The 18,818-nt window shown below is 39.2% G+C and overlaps 1 protein-coding gene across 1 annotated transcript in view; it reads left to right on the forward strand.

The window, feature by feature from the left end:
• Positions 1 to 18,818, forward strand: part of ror2 (receptor tyrosine kinase-like orphan receptor 2) — a 39,107-nt gene that overhangs the window by 8,126 nt on the left and 12,163 nt on the right. Inside the window, exons 2-4 of the mRNA XM_031734262.2 lie at positions 12,462 to 12,533; positions 17,711 to 17,998; positions 18,234 to 18,264. Of these exons, the coding sequence (XP_031590122.1) occupies positions 12,462 to 12,533; positions 17,711 to 17,998; positions 18,234 to 18,264 (391 nt within the window). The remainder of the gene's footprint in view (positions 1 to 12,461; positions 12,534 to 17,710; positions 17,999 to 18,233; positions 18,265 to 18,818) is intronic.

The raw sequence follows: 18,818 nt of genomic DNA on the forward strand, positions 1-18,818 counted from the left end.
CCTCAAATAAGCCATTCCTCTGCAGAATTGAATTCAAACAGTGCCAAATCACAACAGTCGCCTCAAGTTGCTTTATATTGTAAAGTAGACGCTACAATAATACATACAGGGAAAAAACTACTGTGTTAGCTGTTTGACAACTACTCTTTCAAGAATTTTTGAGGTGAATAGAAGGTTGGGGATTGGTCTATAATTATCCAAGGCAGCTGGGTCTAGAGATGGCTTTTTAAGTAATGGTTTAACTACTGCCAGCTCTAAGGTCTGTGCTACATAGCTGATTATTAAAAATTGAAGCATTAATGGCAGGACTTCTTTGAGCAGTCTTGTAGGAATAGGGTCTAAGAGACACGTTGATGGTTTGGAGGAAGTAATTACTGAAGTTAACTCAGAAAGATCAATTGGAGAAAAAGACTAAATGAATATCAATGGTACTGAAGATGAATATGAATAATTTTTTATCTAATGGTTAAAATTTTATTTGTGAAGAAGTTCATGAAGTCACTACTAGTTAATGTTAAAGAAATAGTTGGCTCAACAGTGCACTGACTTTTTGTCAGCCTGGCTACAGTGCTGAAGAAAAACGTAGGGTCATTCTTATTTTCTTAAATCAATGATGAATAATAAGATGTTCTATCTTTATGGAGGGCTTTCTTTTAAAGCAGCAAATTATTTCTCCGGGCTAAATAATGATCTTCCAAATTGGTCATATGCCATTTCCTCTCCAGCTTACAAGTTATCTGCTTTAAGGTACGTGTTTGAGAATTTTACCAGGGAGCCAAGTACTTGTGATTTGAGGCTGTATTTTTCACAGGAGCTATGGTATCCAGAATCATACGCAGTGAGGAGGCAAAATTATTAACAAGATAATCGACCTCTGTTGGAGTAGCGTTCAGGTAGCTGCTCTGCTCTGTGTTGGTACAGGGCATTGAAGATGATAACAGTGGGTGGATTATATTCTTAAACTTAGTCACAGTACTTTCAGAAAGACATCTACTGTGATGAAGTCTACTCCCCACTGCTGTGTAATCAATTATTTTAAATTTAAATGTTATTAAGAAATGATCAGACCAGCGAAGGGTTTTCAGGAAAATGTTCACTTTCTATGCCATATGTTAAAACATGATCTAGAGCACGATTAAAGTGGTGGGTGGGTTCTTTTAGATTTAGAGAGAAGCCAATTGAGTCTAATAACAGATTAAATGCTGTCTCGAGGCTGTCATTTATAGAATCTACATGGATGTTAGAATCACCCAGTTTCCACATTTAAACATTTTGAAAAGCATTTTATAAGCTGAAGAATTGATTTCCAGAAAAGCTGCCATATGAAATAATCAGCAGCAGATACAAAATGCATACTTTTTATAGTCTGTAGTCATTGTTGTTATTTCTTCAAATTTTAATTAAACAGATATAAAATTCTGCTTATACAAAAGTCATTATAGTTTCTTTAGTGCAGTAGAAAAATACTAAATAAATAAAAAAATGAATTCCTTGTTACATTATACAGTATAGAAGACACAATGTCACACCATTAAAAGAGCAGGAATAGGCCATTGGATTAAATATTGTTCAAGTTGCTGACCCAAAAAGCTCAATGGGATATTGCTGACAATGAAATAATTTGTGGTCCAATCCACTAAAGTCAGTTCTATGTTCTGTCTTTACTTCACCATACCACAGCATATTGTGGCAGAGCTAATGGAGGAAGCTAACAACACACGAACAGCAGTTGGGAGGCTTTTCCGACTGCTACACCAACAGGTTCTTTTTTTATATATTTACAGTCTTTCACTTAACTGCAAAATGGTCAAAGTAAGCTTGCACAAGAGAAAAGATCTAACGATGATGTTTTGTTTTTTCTTTGCTCATTTACCCTTACTCTCTTGATGTTCAGAGACCTTATGTAAGATTCTAGGAGGATGTTGGTTTGGTATAACTGTTCTTGATAAGCTTTTATTATACCTATGATAACAAAGTCTTCTTGTCAACCTGATTAAATATAGCAGAACTTACATGGACAACTGGAGACCCAACAGCTGTCCTTGTTTAAGTTATTCCTATTATTCTACTTTGATATCTGCTAGAATTTTTCTGTTTGAGGTGCATTGGTGGTTTTTAATGTAAATTCTGCATGGAAACGTGTGCGAGCACAGAAAAAAGGGCAGGTATGTGGATGTACACATGGAGGTGCATAATTATTAGTTGATGACTAAAATTTAGGCCGTGTTAAGGTCAGTGTTCATGACCCAACAGTAGGAAAGAGGCTGGGTAAAAAGGGATCCATCGGACAGTCCTGAGTCAAAAACCACTGTTGATCAAAAAGAATCCAAAGGGTTTTCTCACATTTCTCAAAATAAATATCTTGATGATCCCACAGACTTTTGGGAAAATATTCTGTGGAGAGAGGGGGGAAAAACGAACTTTTTGGATGGTGTAAAACTAACACAAAATTGCATAAAAAGGACATCATTATCAATCATGAATTCTCCTTTCTAGCCGAAAAAATCATGTGGTCGTCACCTTTACTATCTGTCAGGAGTCTGTAGAATGTAGAAAGGATGCTTCCTCTTCTTGCTGCTCTTCCAAAACATCCAGCAGATGCTTTGTTAATCATAGGTCAGAGACTGGGCCAAAGAGTTTTAAAGAAAATAGGAGGCTTTTTGTTCACAACTAAATGAAATTCTGCTGCTGCTTTTCAGTTCTGCTTTACTGTTCTTCCCTCAAACTATTTGGATGGAAAGGAAAGAATGACTAATAACTGGTTTGGAGAAAGATAAACAATTGGCACATACTAGTGCTTCAGATGCATCAAAACGGCCCCTTTCCACAGCTAACTCTGGCTTTCAAACAGAGCCAAAATGGTATGCACCTACTTATCTAAGATCCAATGAAATGGAAATAACTCAGCTCAGTCCTCATCACAACCTTCCCAGTGCCAAGTGTTGTCTTGTATTTGATTACCCAAATGGTAAAAGAAATAAAAAGTTCTTTGGTATTTTTTGTTTTTTGTTGTTGTTGTTGTTGTTGTTGTTGTTGTTATTATTATTATTTTTTTTCCAAACGAGTTGTCTTTTGTTGTTTTAACTCAGTCATGGGGATGGAGTTACTCTTGTGTAAGCTTCAATGATGAGGGCTTGTAGGGTGGAAAGATAGCATCAGAGAAAGGGGAAATTCCATTGCAGGCAAGTGATACCATCTGACAATCCATGATACATTATGTGAGAGAGACTGCAAACTTGTTTTTCATACATGTTTATGTGTAGATGATAAGCGTGAATGACCCTGTTAGTCACATCTGGATATAGTTTGTGCAAAAGAAGAACTTCACCACCTTTGATATCCAGTTAGAATTTAGTCCTACAGTCTCAAAAAGTGCTTACAATATAGAGTGGTCTAAAAGTTTCCATCCCCTTTTCACATTTTGCACACATCTTTATGGTATAGTGTACATTTTAAAATGGATTAAAAACTAGCAAATTATTCACCTGCACAATTAACTAACATCAACAACAAAATACCATTTTAAATATATTTGAAATTTAAAAAAAATAAAATATTTAGTTATCTTAAATATGTTTTTCTGCAGTGCCTGTGTTGTCTTGCATGTTAAAAATATCTGCATATTAGGTTCTTTTTGGTGTTTTTTTTTTTTTTATTTTATTTTATTTTTTTTATGTGTTTTCTTTTGGAGCCACATAGCAACCCAATTGAGTGGGTACTTGGTATGATGCTACAGGGTATTGTGATGTGTTTGTCAGACACACTAACCTTTAACTTTTATGAATTATCATAATCATTTATGTGTCCTTATTCTCAGTGGTGAGTCGATAAATGCTTGAGAAGTGAAATGATTTGTTGTAGTACCACACATTCCGGCACGTTAGATTCGGAGTTTCCAGTCTACAGTTGGCTTAGGGTAGTAACAATTTTGGATTTCCGCTCTCATTTTTTCCCTGTCTAATTTGGCTTTTGATTTTACCCCCGTCCCCTGGTAGCTCAGCTCAGCAGTTTGGATGTTGCATGTGTGTAAATTACTTCTGAATAAAAATAGCCTTTTAATTTGGAAGGGTAAATGACCATTTCTTGCTTCCCTCTTTTATCCAGTATCAAAGTTGAACCCATTTTGTGTGCTTACCTAATTTCACAGCACTTTCGCTTCAGTTTCTACCAAAAAAATTAGGGAAAATGAACAAAAGATAACAGATCTTTCATCTCTTGATAATCATTGGAAAAGTCTTGATCCTGTGGTTACCTAATCTTCCATCTAGATGTATGTGGTACAGTAAGTGTATCACATACATGTTCAAACATATTTATCCAGTCCACACAGTATCTCTCCACACTAATCAAGGCCAGAAGAGCGTAGAGTATGGCACCAATATGTGAGCACTGCAGAGAACCAATCCTTGCTTCTCTGCAGCGACCTCAGCTGTCACTGGTGGCTCACTTAAACTGTAGAAATGATCTACAGACATGAGAAAAATACTCAGTCAACTTTACAGTTATGACACAACATTAATGTAAGACATTAATACTACCAGAACTTGTGTAAGATAATGTAAGATTTACGTGTGGTAGTTTGCTTAAGCTAGTTAAGTAGTGCTTATCTTTTTTATTTACGGATGAACAATACTGTTCTATACCTCCTACATGGTGGCATTATTTACCTATTCAGATTGAAAATGCAAGTAGCTGTCGGTACTTTAGCTTTCATCCTGGCAGCAGTTTAAGGTGACAGATTCTCTACAACAGGGGTGGGAAACCGCCGGTGTCCTGCAGATTTTAGATGTCACCCTGGGTCAACACACCTGAATCACATGATTAGTTCGTTACCAAGCCTCAGAACTTCAGGACATGTTGAGGAGGTCATTTAGCCATTTGAAGCAGCTGTATTGGATCAAGGACACATCTAAAACCTGCAAGACACCGGTCCTCGAGGCCTGGAGTTGCCCACCCCTGCTCTACAACATACATGTAGATGTCACTGAACAAGGAGCTCTGGGAGGGATGTTGCCACTTTCAGGGATTTAATTAAAGCTACCGGGGCAGAATATGGATCACAAGACCGCAAAATTTATGGTTTCCCTTCATATCTTTGTTTTTCCTCCATGGATAGATGATCCAAGTATTCTATTTGCCTCTATTTGTGGTCATGGTGAAGTAGTTTTGCCCACCAAGATAGCAAGCTCGTCACATGGCTGAAAACTATTAAATATAGGCACTTTGTCACATGTCTTACAATACACAATGTCTAGCTCTTTGCCTTCTTGATTTATAGCGATTTAAAAATCTTTCCAAATATCCAATTGTCATCTTTTCTTTAGTTTTATACTCTCCAACCTCTCCATTTTTTTTTTTACTCCAAAAATGTTGCTGCATTGCTGGTCTCTTAAATTTCTGTTGCACTCGCCATCCTCCTAACAATCTTGGGACCTGCTATCTATTTTAGCTGCCTGCTACCGCCCGTGGCAACCTTATAACCGCCTGCTCCTGCAAAATGTGCGTTGGGTCTGATCCCAGTCCCAATGCAAGGCTCTAGACTGGGGAACCATGACAGTATCTTCCTCATTATAGGAGATTCCCAGCAATTCACTGGCTTATCGGGATGCCTCTGGTTTTGTCAGGGATAGCAGACCATGCCATCCATGAACTCTCCTCAGAGATTTGAGCTTCCATCTTAATGAGCCAGTAATGCCGAACTGAGGGAGAATTGTGTCTTTGGAGGTATTTATGAAGACAGCTTGTAGGAATTGAAGCAAGGAAGAAACATGTCTATAGCATGGTGGGAGCGAGAGTGCTAAATGTTTTTCGAAAACCTTCTGTGATATCATGGTAGACCTGAAGAACAGACGAAAAATCAGAAGCATATTTCATGCAGTTTTGTTGACAAAAAACACTAACCAGAAATAGAATTATGAATCCAGTCCATATGATGGTTATATTTACTCAGCCATGGATGACCTAATAACAGTGGTATACGGGTGCTTTGAATAGATATAATTGGATTTGTACTGTTACCAGAAATGGAAAGTGATAGGTTTGGTTCAATGTGTAATGTCGGGTTCTATCAATTATCCATTTACATTATATACAACTGCTTTCATTGCCTCTGATATTTATTTAGACCAGGGGTGCCCAATCCCAGTCCTCAAGAGCTACTGTCCTGCAGCTTTTAGATGCATCCCTACTCCGACACAGCTGAATCAAATGGTTTGATTACCTCTTCTGTATGCCACCAAGTTTGGCAAAGGCCTGATAACAAGCCATTCATTTGATTCAGGTGTGTCTGACCAAGGATGCATCTAAAAGCTGTAGGACGGTAGCTCTCGAGGACTGGGATTGGGCACCCCTGATTTAGACTCTTTCTCTTCAGTTGATCATTAGTTAGTTAGTTAACTTCAGTAATTACTTCCTTCAAAGCATCAACATGTTTATTAGACCCCATTCTGCCAACGATTCTTTAAGATGGCCTACCAATGATCAACCCATCTCTATTAATGGGCTATGTACCACAGGCCTTGGCAGTAAGTAGACCAAGCCAAAGATGTCCTAGCTAACTGGTGAATCTCCAACCTTCCTTTTATTTGAAAAGTTCTTGAAAGAGTAGTTTAAAACAACTGACTTAGACTAATGGTCAAAAGTTTTAGAACACACCAATTTTCAGTAAATCAAAGTGGCCAGGGGTCACTGACTATCTTCTATGCCTTCACTACTTTTACTCTTCCAGCTGAGCAGTACTCCCTCCTCTCTGGGTGTCTTAAAGAGTTGCTCCATACCTATGGAATATGTAACTGACTGAAGAGGGAGGCTCTCATTCAGAGAACCAACATTACAATGTAACCATTTTTGTTTGTTTGTTTGTTTGTTTTTTTTTTTTATGTGATACATACCATGTATATATAACGTTGCTGGCTTGGGTCCTCAAAGCGTTATCCCACAATACTGACAGAATGAGTATTTGTTAAAAGTTAAATTTTGGCATTTGCTTTAATTATAGAGTATGTGTGGTTATGTATGTAATTATAGGTTAATAATAAATGGTGTTCATTTCAGTAAATCAAAATGCTTAAATGAACACAGCTTGTAAATTCTTTGAGTCTTTCTTAGCTCACTTGCCTGACGCTATTAGATTGTGATCAGGATAACTTTTTAACCCTCTGGGGGTTTTTGATTTTACCTCTATATTTCACCTTTAAAATATGTTTTTCTTGCCTTGTTTGGTGTCATTATTTTCAGCACAACCTCAAATATCTGAAATTTGAGTTATTTTTTCATTTTGGTATACTATATTAGCACAGTTGATCTAAATTCAGACAAAAAATTCAAAATCCGAGTAGATAAGTTATATTTCTTACTGTAAAACCCACAAACATGTTTAGCGAATCATTTTCATAACTTGAAATGCAAATAGAAATTGTACTTTTCTAAAAATTATGCACAAGTTTTGCAAACAACAAAGTTATATGGTACTATTTACCTAAAAATGCAGCCAAGGCCTCAGGCGTTTTTTATATAACCATTTAAATCTATTTACAGAACAATCAGGTGTGCTGCATCAAAAAAGAAGGCACACAAATTATTTATGCAAGTCCAAAAAATGTAGTTTGTGTTCAGTATAAGACAGAGGAGAACACCACAGACCTAAACCCTGCAAGTCTGACAGCAGGAGGTGTATCAGTCCACTTTTCCATGTGGGAACAGCGTTTACACTGGAATCTGCCTTTGACGGCTTTTTTGGAGAAAATACGAAATTCAGCAGTATAACTGACACACAATACAAAACAATAACTACACAACAAACTAACTATAGCCTCCAAACACGCTAAACGTCACTAATGTCTCACATATGAAAACTCGCTCTCTCTCTTTCTTTCGCTTGCCCGCTTTCCATCGCGGGTGTCACTCATAAAAACTTCCCCATCTCCCTAAGCAACCAAGTGTCACATGTTGCCATATCATTTTTTTGATTGGCTGACATGGTAAACTCTAACACCAACAGGGAAGGGGTGTTTTTAATTTTTATTTTTTCACTCGCAAGCGGAGAGTGTTTGCTAGCGCTGTCTGTAGTAAACGCCGTTTTTACCGTTCTTCCCGCTGTAAACACCGCTGTTTTGTTCAGAAAAAAACATCGCATGTATTTTTTTTTATCATAACTCTGGTTTTACGTGGCCCATCGACACAATTCAAAAACTGGTATATAGTTTGAAGTCCGCACTTTCGACCCAAGTTGAATTGGAGACTCTGACTTGCTGCATCTTGTAGCTGTGTTGTTTTAAATTGGTCATGTGATTTTGACGCGCCGGCGCGTCCGGCGACCCCAGAGGGTTAAAAGTAGTTTGTGAAGTTACCACTGTTGTGCCATATGTGTAAATGCATATAAGTCTTTAGCCTAGGAGATGTAAAATAGGCTGAAAGCAACAAGAAATAATTTTGGCTCTCTTTAATGTCCTAAACACTGATTTTATTTTATTTTGTTATTTTTTTTATTTGTATTAGTAAGTCATTATTCTGACATGTCAGAGATAGAATTGTTAGTATATTAATAGCCTTGCTTCCGTGAATTGCTACCATATAGTGGTGGAGGGGTTTGGGTGTCCCAGGGATCCCAAGGGCTATGTTGTCCGGGGGCTTCTGACCCATGGTAGGGTCTCCCATGGCACACAGAACACCAAGGGAACAGTTCACCCTGCCCAGGATAGGGTTACCGGGGGCCCCGCCCTGGAGCCAGGCCAGGGGAGGGTGCCCAAGGGCGAGCATCTGGTGTCCAGGCCTTAGTCCATGGGGCCTGGCTGGGCACATCCCGAAAAAGGGACCATCCTCCTGCAGGCCCACTACCCACAGGAGGCACTGTAGGGTGCGCGTGCATTGTGTGCTGCGCACGGCCAGGAGAAGGAGCCTTGGCAAACCGATCCCCAGCTACCAAGACTAGCACCTGGAACATGGAATGTCACCTCTCTGGTGGGGAAGGAGCCTGAACTAATGTGTAAAGTTGAGAGGTACCGGCTAGATATAGTTGGGCAACTCTTCTTGGAGCCCAGCCTTCTTGGAGTCCCTGGACGGGGTGCTGGTGGGTGCTCTGCCTGGGGATTCTGTTATCCTACTGGGAGACTTTAATGCTCATGTGGGCAACGGCAATGAGACCTGGAGGGGCGTGACTGAGAGGAATGGCCTCCTGGATCTGAACCCAAACAGTGTTTTGTTGTTGGACTTCTGTGCAAACCGTAATTTGGTATAATGAACACCATGTTTGAACATAAGTGTCCATAAGTGCACGTGGTACCAGGACTCGCTAGGCCGCCGGTCGATGATCGATTTTGTAATTGTGTCACCAGACCTGCGGCCATATGTTCTGGACATGTGGGTGATTGTACGACAGGCCAAGTGGAACGCGGCTCGGGCAGCTGAAGCAAAAACTTGGGTGTGGGAGGAGTTTGGAGAGTCCATGGAAAAAGACTTTTGAACTGCCTCGAAGATATTCTGGCACACTGTCAGGTTACTCTGGAGGGTAAAGGAGAGGAGTGCTCTTCTTGCACTGTGTATAGTGCAGGTGGAGCACTGCTGACTTCGAATGAGAAAATTGTTGGGCGGTGGAAGGAATACTTCGTGGACCTCCTTAATCCCACTGGCACATCTTATGTGGAGTAAACAGAATCTGGGGACGAGGGGGACGACCCGCCAATCTTCGGGGACAAGGTCACTGAGGCAGTTAAACAACTCTTTGGTGGCAGAGCCACTGGGCTGGATGAGGTCTTGAGATACTTGAGGGTGCATGGGAGTTTGCCCAACCAGTCTGCATGTGTTTTGTGGACGTGGAGAAGGGATTCGACCATGTCCCTCGGAGTGTCCTGTGGGAGGTGCTCCGGGAATATGGGGTGTTTGGCATTGGCCCGTGTGTGAGGCTGCACGGCGTCAACGCTTTAGCGCCGTCCAGCCCCTCGAACGGGGCGATCTGTGCTAACTCGCTAACGCATATTTGCAGCGTTAATGCGGTTATAGCGTTAACGTCATTTTAACAAGATTACCGCTGACATCACTAAAACTAAATTTGAGTTCAACGTGATATATACATAACCTTACAGATCTGAGTAAGTAATATTGCTGTCAACTTTTACTGAAGAGCATGATGCTCATTCATATATAAAGCTGATAATAACTTTTTCTTCCAAGAGCGGACTGCGTTGGGCTGTAGGCTCCCTTGGATGCTGATTGAATGGGATGGGCTGGGCTAGAGCCGGGGTGTTGCTCATGGTGCCTTTGCCCTCCCCTAATGGCAGGGTCACTGGGGGCGAATGGGGTTGTGCCTCGCGGCCATGGTTGTGCCAACTGATGTCCTTCCTGGGCTCTGGGTCTTATTAGCTGTCCCTTGGCTCTTGCAGTGCTTTGGACTTTTCTTCCTGGCTGTTCGTGCTTCCGGGGTGGGTCTTTGATGAGCTGTCTGGCCTCTGTTAGATCTTGGTGAGGGTGTTTTGGGCTTGATCTTGATCTTCACTGTGGGTCGCACTGCCTAAGGTCTCTAATTTTGTGTGGCTTTCGGTCACCACCATAGGTTTTAGTGTTCCGTCTTTGGTGATTTGGGTGGCCGTGATGGGAATGGGGATACCCTCACCATGTGAATCACCATACTGACTGCTGTTGTTTCCTCTCTGTCCTTGGGTGTGTGTTTATTTATTTGACATTATCACTTCTTGACAATTTCATCCGGTGGTGAAGATGTGGTGACAAGATGACACCTTACTAGCTGATCAACAGATCTCAGTAGCTCTCTGGAATGTGTGTTAGTTAAACAAAAATATGTATTGATTCATAATCAGTATGCTCCTTGTGGCTTTGCAGAACTCCTTCAACCACAAACATTCTTGGTGAGAATGAAGACGGTGATTAGGTTTCAACTCATGCTTTCCTCCTTTGATGCTGTGGTTCTTTACCTCTACTTACTAAACTTGAGATTTTATTCAACTAGCAACATAACTTTTCTCTGAAGTAGCTCTGCTTTCAGTACATTTTTGTAGAACTCCAGCCTGCTCTCTGAAAATATCAAAAATCTCAAAGAATAAGAGTGTAGGGCATAAAAGGGCATAAAAGTGTAGATGAGTGTAGGATGAAGAATAACAAAGACAAGGGTCAATGGACTACGTTACAGGAGGAGGTCAGCACACACATTTTCAGCAAGATAGCCAGGAGAGGGAAGGAAAGTGTTGCGGTGTGCCAGACAGCCCTCAGTCAAAACCCCAGCACATAGAGCCGTGGCCTGGCCTCTTAGCGCTCAAAGGGCCTTTTCATGACAGAGGCAGCAAGCTCTTGGAATGCAGCAGCCAGCAGCCCTATTCAGCTGCGGATGGAAAAGCATCCCATTGCCCCAAGTCCCTCATTTTCCAAGGCATTTGATACATGTAATCAATCACAGCTGCTGCCTGGTTTGACCAGGCCTTAGGAAGCTTAACTCAGTTTTTGGTTTTCTTGGTTTGTACTATAGTGCAGCAAAAAACATTAGTTTATTAGAGTCCTTAATACTACTCGGAACACAATTATAAAGACCTTTGACAGCACTTATTAAACCTGACTATATCCCCATTAAGTGGATCCTAGAGGTTTTCATGATGATGGCTTTGTCTTCTAAGGCTTTGTCTTTCTTTCTTGTAGTGGATGATGTAAAAATGTAACTTCAGGACTGAATGTGATTTAACAGAAATAACATTTCTGTAAATTCCCCTACCCTTGGAGACTCATTTGACACAAATATGCAGGAATAAAAAATAAAAATTACAACATTATATCAGCTTGTCTGTGAAGGTTATCAGTCATTCACTTGGAAATAAAGTGACTGGAGTAAAAAAAAAAAAAAAAAAAAATATTGAAGATGTTTCACCTCTCATCCAGCCTGTAGTGGTAATGGCCCACACCTGTTTTCACGCCTTGACTTATGTGATGAAGCACATGATTAATAGTGGGTCAACGACCCTCTTATAGCTGTGTTTTGTTTTTTTGTTGTTGTTGTTTTTTTTTTTTAAATGGTTGAACAGACACAGCGCATATGTTTATTGGTTCATCACTATATCTTGATATACCTTGAAAAATATATTCACATTTATCAAGGCATGTCTTGCCTTTAACAATGATTTGTCTACCTCCTCAAGCATATTTTTGCATGGGCTACATGTTGTGGAGGGGTTTTTCTTAGTCAAAAAGACAGTTCTGCAGGCATCCACTTTAGTTTCAGCCTACTGAGGGCCTCCTTCATTTACATCAAATGAAAGTTAGACTCTTGAATTTCTGGGAGGCACTTCTATATTCTCAGTACTTGGGACAAAGCAGAATTTTAAGCACCACGTTAAGGATAGAATGCAAAATTTTGGTCTGTATTTTTAAGTCTTTGCAGCACGTTGGAACCTCCACCAGTTTGCATGGTCTTGTTTTTATTTTAGGTTTCGCTTGAACTCATTCGCTCAAATTCTGTCCTCCAGATAATCCGGGCCTCTCAGTAGGCATAGGTGGTGTGGCTGAAGCTCAGAGTGGAGCTGCGCCAACAGTCAAAGGTGAGATTGAAATTCCTTTTGTTTTCTGATGCTGTTTGTGTCAGTTATGTACACGCCTAAAGCTCAGTTACTATTGTACTATTTGTATAATCCATATCAAAATGACTTGTAGAAATATTTAGCTAGAACTGAATTTGGCAATTATTTATTCTTGAGAAATAACTATTTGCTGTTACTGTGCACTGATTCATGAAGGGTGTACAATGAACAAAGTTCAACACAGCCAGGCTTTCTTTCTGTTGTGATTTTCACAGTTATTTAGCCAAGTAAAAAGAGCCACTTTCAAGAGACAGAAAACTCTGACTTTAAACTTGACATAGCTCACCAAGCCATAATCTCACTTTATAGTGCACCCTACTGACCTCTGTCATCACATCAAAATGTCACATTTGGACTTTTTGAGCTTGTCTAGAGACTGAAATCAAATGCTGTGGTCATGAGCTACATCTGACAATGTAGATTATATCTGGAGAGCTATTCAGAAGTAGTGACTAGACAGATAAACTGTTAATCAAAACATATTTCTCTCATGTAACTAACTCATATTTTACATGTATGTTCGTGTAACTATAAAAGTGGATCTATGTGTTTTCACATACCTTTCAGATGAGGGCCAGTGTACAGAGAATATGGAGTTGGAAATATAGATAAAATAGAAATAAAGAAATGAGCCCCTTTTAAACATATGAGAATATTTGTCTAAATGTGTGAAAACCTGTTTTTGAACTTCAGTCCAAATAAGTCCCTACTGCTTCCATTGTTTGCGCTAACCTAAGCTAACCACCTTCAGGGTCTTAGTCCCTCAAAGTTGTCCAAACAAATCCATGAACACGGCTTCACAAGAGTTCATATCAACATTCTGGAATGTGTTGCCTGTACGAATGAACTAATTACAGCTCAAATTTCCCCTGCCAGAGTAGGCAACAACAAGGACAAGCCTACTGCTTACATATGTGGTCACCTTTGTTTAAACTGATAAAGCTCTAAACATGCTCTCATTATGAACATATTACAGAAAATCACATGCATAACATGAAAACTCATCACATCTTCTTTCTGACAGAAGATAAGTTACATGCTGTATTGTTGTGGTAATGCTAATGCTCTGATGAGGTGATTATTGCACTTGCGTTCCAATAATTGGGTCTTGTTGAGGCACACAGTCTTTAAAGTGTTTCTTTGCAGGCTTTGTCTCTGCACTGCGTGTTTCTTTTTCACTCACTATGTGTTTATACACCACTCTGCATGTAATCATTGCTTATTATTAACCTCGGGCTTCCTTCCATAGCGTCTCTTTCGCCCTGTCTTCCTCCCCTCAGATGGGCTCCCCTCCCTGAGCCTGGTTTTGCTGGAGGTTTCTTCCTGTTAAAAGAGAGTTTTTCCTTTCCACTGTTGCCAAAGCACTTGGTCAAAGCGGGGTGGTGGGGTGTCATAAGATTGTTGGGGTTTTGTATCTTTTTTTGTATTGTTGAAGGGTCTTCACCTTCCAATATAAAGCACAATGAGGCAAATGTTGTTGTGGCTTGGTGCTATGTAAATAAGATTGAATTGAATATGTAAGATGTTTTAAAAATTTACATCTTTGGAAGGACCCTTTGGTCCATATGCTAACAATTAGTTGGGAATGTTGCAAATAGTTTCAGTTGTTTCCTTAGCTATATGAGTGTCAGTACTTTAAGGGAAAGATTCAACACTGTCGCAGAAAGACTTAGTAGAGTGTTTCGATTCCTAATTAGAATATATACAGCATTGTCTTTTGACCCATAGGTCCTGAGCTCACCCAAACTCTGGGGTAAAGCACATGGCAGATTTAAATAATTCTTTCATTGTGTTATGTCAGACTCCCATCAGCAGATCAAAACATTATAATTCACAATTTCTGTTGCTGTCTCAGTATCTTTGATTTAGAAATAGCTCCTCTGTGCAGTTATCAGCTGCATTCCTTGAGTAGTTGTTTCTGGGACAAACAAGCTGTTGCTCTTAGTGGGCCAGGCTTTTGAAACTTGCAAGAAAGTCTGTTTTGTAATAAAGCTGCTTTTCATTACTTCTGTCTCGCAGGGATAAGCCTAATCAATCAAGTACTTGAGCTTTGATATTTGATACCTTACTAGTCTCAAAGTAGTTTGGACTTCAGCCAAGAATGATGATGGCCCTGTGGATCACTGAGTGTTGGCTGGCTGGCATTCTGCCCCAACCTCTGCTGGACTACATTACATTCTGTAAGTGGCTGATAAGAGAATTAAAAATGTTGCTTCACAATAAAGTTATGTGGCAACACTCTTGGACAGGAATCTTAGTTGTGGCCTTAACTTTTTCATTTTTCGTGTTGTGAATTGCAGCAGCGTTGTGTATTTTTGACAGATTATAATTTGTCAAAATAAAGAATAAATTAGCCTAAAAAGCCAGTGATGCCCTTACACTATGCAGAGGTTAGCTTCTGAGTGTCAGACCAAGACTGTCATAGTGCAGGGACCTCTGGTCACACTACAACTTCAAGTCAGGCAGTCACTGGAGTAGCAGCCAGGACTGCATAACTTGGGTGGAAATAATATGGTCAAAAGAACTGTGAGGTTGTGACTGAACCACAAAAGGGAGTGTGGGGTTTTGTTTTTTGTTTTTTTTTGGGTTGGGAGGCAACTTTGCAGTTCATTGTGTTTGTTTTGACTCCTTTAATCACTAATACTTGTTTCTCCTTTCCTAACTGCGCTGCCATTACACACTTAATTTCATAAAAGGAAAAATTAACAATTTGTGATTAAAGAGCTTTATGATAACATTACTCTTCTGTAGCCTGTGAGTAGAAGTGCTGTGTCAGGACACAGGCCACAGATCTGTTTTTCCACTGCATGAACTCCAGAATCTGGCTGCTGCTTATAAAGCAGAAGTACTAATAGCCATAATCTTAGTGTGTATTTATCATTATCTCTTCACCTCAGCTATTCCTTTTTATTCCCTTTCTTTACTTGTGTTAAAAAATATTTCGGTAAGTCCTAAATCAACTTATTTACTCAAGTAGAACTGAAAAAGTTCAGGCTCTGAAATGTGATACAGACTGTAAAAAGTAGGTCAAAATGTTATGACAAAAAAACAAAACAAATGTTATTGGAATCTAAATTCTAACTTTAATGAATGTTCTAAGATTGAATTTATTATGTAGGACACAGTGAAAAGAGAACATTTAAAAAAGAACTATTGCTGTGTATATTTTGGCGGGTGACTTTCCCTCCACATCTAAACAGAAAAATGAGTACAGTCCGGTGTTTTTAAAAAAGTGGGACGCAGCAGGTGGGGGACTGTAAGATCAGTTGTTGTTGTATGTGTTTTTATAAGCAAATAACCGAGGTATTGTACAACAATTCACAGTTCCTAGAGTGAAGACTTTCATGCAAAACTATCATGTTTAGTAAATATCCTCAGTCCAGATTTATCCAGAGAATCAAACTATTCTTAGTGTACCGAAAGGAGCTTGATATACCGTGCAATTATGGTAATTTTGAAAGTTGCCGTTTGTGAGGCTGTTCACATGGATGGGGTTTCTGTTTTGTCCCACCCATTATTCCAGTGAAACTGGGCTAAATAACAAAAACACGCATAAAATATAGTTTAACATCTTCCAAAATTAAGCTTAAATCTATCATAAGTGGGTACGTGGGAGACGAGATGTGGATCCAAGTGCAAGACTCGAGAAACGGGAACTGACTCAGAAAAGAAGCTTTAAAGCTAAAATCAAAGAACTAAAAGACAAAACAAACAAACAAAAAACCTAGCAGGGCTGGAGCAAGGAATCCTAATACAAGGAATCATCAGGGAACCCAAGAACTAATGGACACACAACCACAAGGGGCGATGCGACAAGGGGCAAGCGGAGAATCGAACAATATTTACAAAACATAATGACCCTAGGGAAAAACACACTGAGAACAAATCAGGGATACAAAAAAAGGGAAATGACACTCAGTATACAAGACAAGAGACTTTCAAAGTAAAACTGCAAGTAATTAAGAAGTTAAAACCTAACACAGAGATGGAGATTTAGCCTACAAACTTGATATAATGGGATATCAAGGAAAACTCAGAAGTTAGGGTTTACTTTGCTAGTCTCTTAGTGGGTTACTATGAGCAAAACATAACAAAACAGATAACAAGAACTAAGGCTACCATTACACCAAGGGAGTAGAGACAATAAAAGTATAAACAATAAACTAAGAACCATACATTAGTTATTTACTTGTTTTTTTGAAAAATTCTGTACATGGTTCATTAACACTGGACTATAGATGACTGAAGGAAGGTGCTCTGAACAGATGAGTCCAAATTTAAACTCTTTGGTCAGCATTGTCATGTTTATGTCCGCAGTAAACCTAGAGAATGTTTTGATTATAGATGTTCTGCACAGTGAAACACAGTGGAGATTCAAATATGGAATTATTTAAAAAAAATATATATATATATTATTAGTCCTTTAATTATCCAGGTAAAAATCTGATTGAGATTCAAATTTCATTTCAAAGAGACTTCAAGACCTGGAAATTGAGTTCCATTTCTGGAAACTCCATGGGCAAATGAATGAAAATTGATGGTATCATGAACAAGATGGTCTACCACAATATCTTAGTGCTTAATCATCCCTTCTGCACTGAAATTGATTGGTCATGGGTTTATATACCATGAAGACATCGACCCCAAGTATGGTTAAAAGCTTTGCAGTGCTTTGAAATGAACAAAATTTTTATGGAAAAATAAACCATCACGGATAAGTCTTTCCATCAATCCAGATCAAAACTTCTAGACACAAATATGCTTAAACACCTTCAAAACGACTAAAGCCCCAACTTACAATTTATACAATACGAAATTCTCCATAGAACACACTATAAAGGACAAAGGATGTTCCAATATCTTTCTATACCCTTGTCTCACACCCCCTAGCTGGAGCAGTAATACTATGATTATGTGATGGTTCGGGGGTCGATCTGGCTGCATCCCAGTTTGCTGCTGGTTCAGGGGAGCCGTCTGCTCGTGTGCTCACAATTATTAAAATAAGTTTCATTGCAAAGAATAAAATCAGAGACACACTGTACCAGTTAACATTCAAATGCAACAAACTTGATGCTCCAGATGTTTTATTATGCAGAATGCTACTATCAGGCTTAAAACCAATGTTTTACTTCTTAAAGGATATTTCTTGGAGTTCCAGGAGCCAGTCAACAACATCACCCTCTTTCAAGGCCAGACAGCCACTCTTCATTGCAAAGTGGCAGGAAATCCTCGACCGTCTATCCGCTGGCTGAAGAATGATGCCCCTGTAGTACAGGAACAGGGACGCATAACCATCCGCAAGACAGAGGCAGGCTCAAAGCTCCGCATCCAGGACCTGGACACAACAGATACGGGCTATTATCAGTGTGTTGCCTCTAACTCAGTCAAGGTCATCTCTGCCACAGGTGTTCTTTATGTCAAACTAGGTAAGACTGAATTTTATTTGTACTATAACTTAGATTTTAAGCCTAAACTGTATGGGTTAAATAATTAATATAAAGTGTTTATTTATACAACTTCTGTTTACACAAGTCTCAGTGACTGGTCACTGGCTTATGCCGGAAGCTTTTACTAATAAAAAAAAATAAAAACTGCAATGTTTTTGACTGTAGAGCCAGTCACTCCTTATTTTCATGCTCTTGTTTTCTTTCTGATTTACAGGACAGATGCCCACACGAGGCCCAGCTGAACCGTAAGTGGCCACCTTCTTGTTAATAGTGTGTTACATGTGTTTGTCTATTTGTGTTTATATGTTTGTAAATATTTTTAATCAATAATCAAGGATTTTTTTAATTTTATTTAATTTTTTTTTTTTTTTTTACAGTTTTTGCTTGTTTTTTATTTTGTTTTTTAGAAATTGGCAAATTTTAAGTATCAACCTATAGCACACAGAATGTGGATATAAGATGTTAGTGCCTTTATGTGTTTGTACAGTCGCTGATGGACATTAGCAACTGTGGCCAGATGGCATCAGTTCATTTGTCCTTCAGGAACTTCCTGCATACTTTTGTAAAATTTAATGGAAATTAAAATTCGTTTCAGCAATCTCCCTCAAGCAATGCTGTGATTATTATTAGTCCTTGTATTAAGACCAAGATTGTTGTCTCTTACTGATAAATTCCAAAACTGCAGTGAAAAAGTGCACAAGAAAAATTGACAGTCACAGTAGCCACACGCGGCACTGACTGGACGTGTAGTTACATTGTTTTGATGGATTTGCGGGGTGGTGGGCTTGCAGTTACGACA

The sequence above is a fragment of the Oreochromis aureus genome, linkage group 7 (genome assembly GCF_013358895.1).
Source record: "Oreochromis aureus strain Israel breed Guangdong linkage group 7, ZZ_aureus, whole genome shotgun sequence".
NCBI classification, from domain to species: domain Eukaryota; kingdom Metazoa; phylum Chordata; class Actinopteri; order Cichliformes; family Cichlidae; genus Oreochromis; species Oreochromis aureus.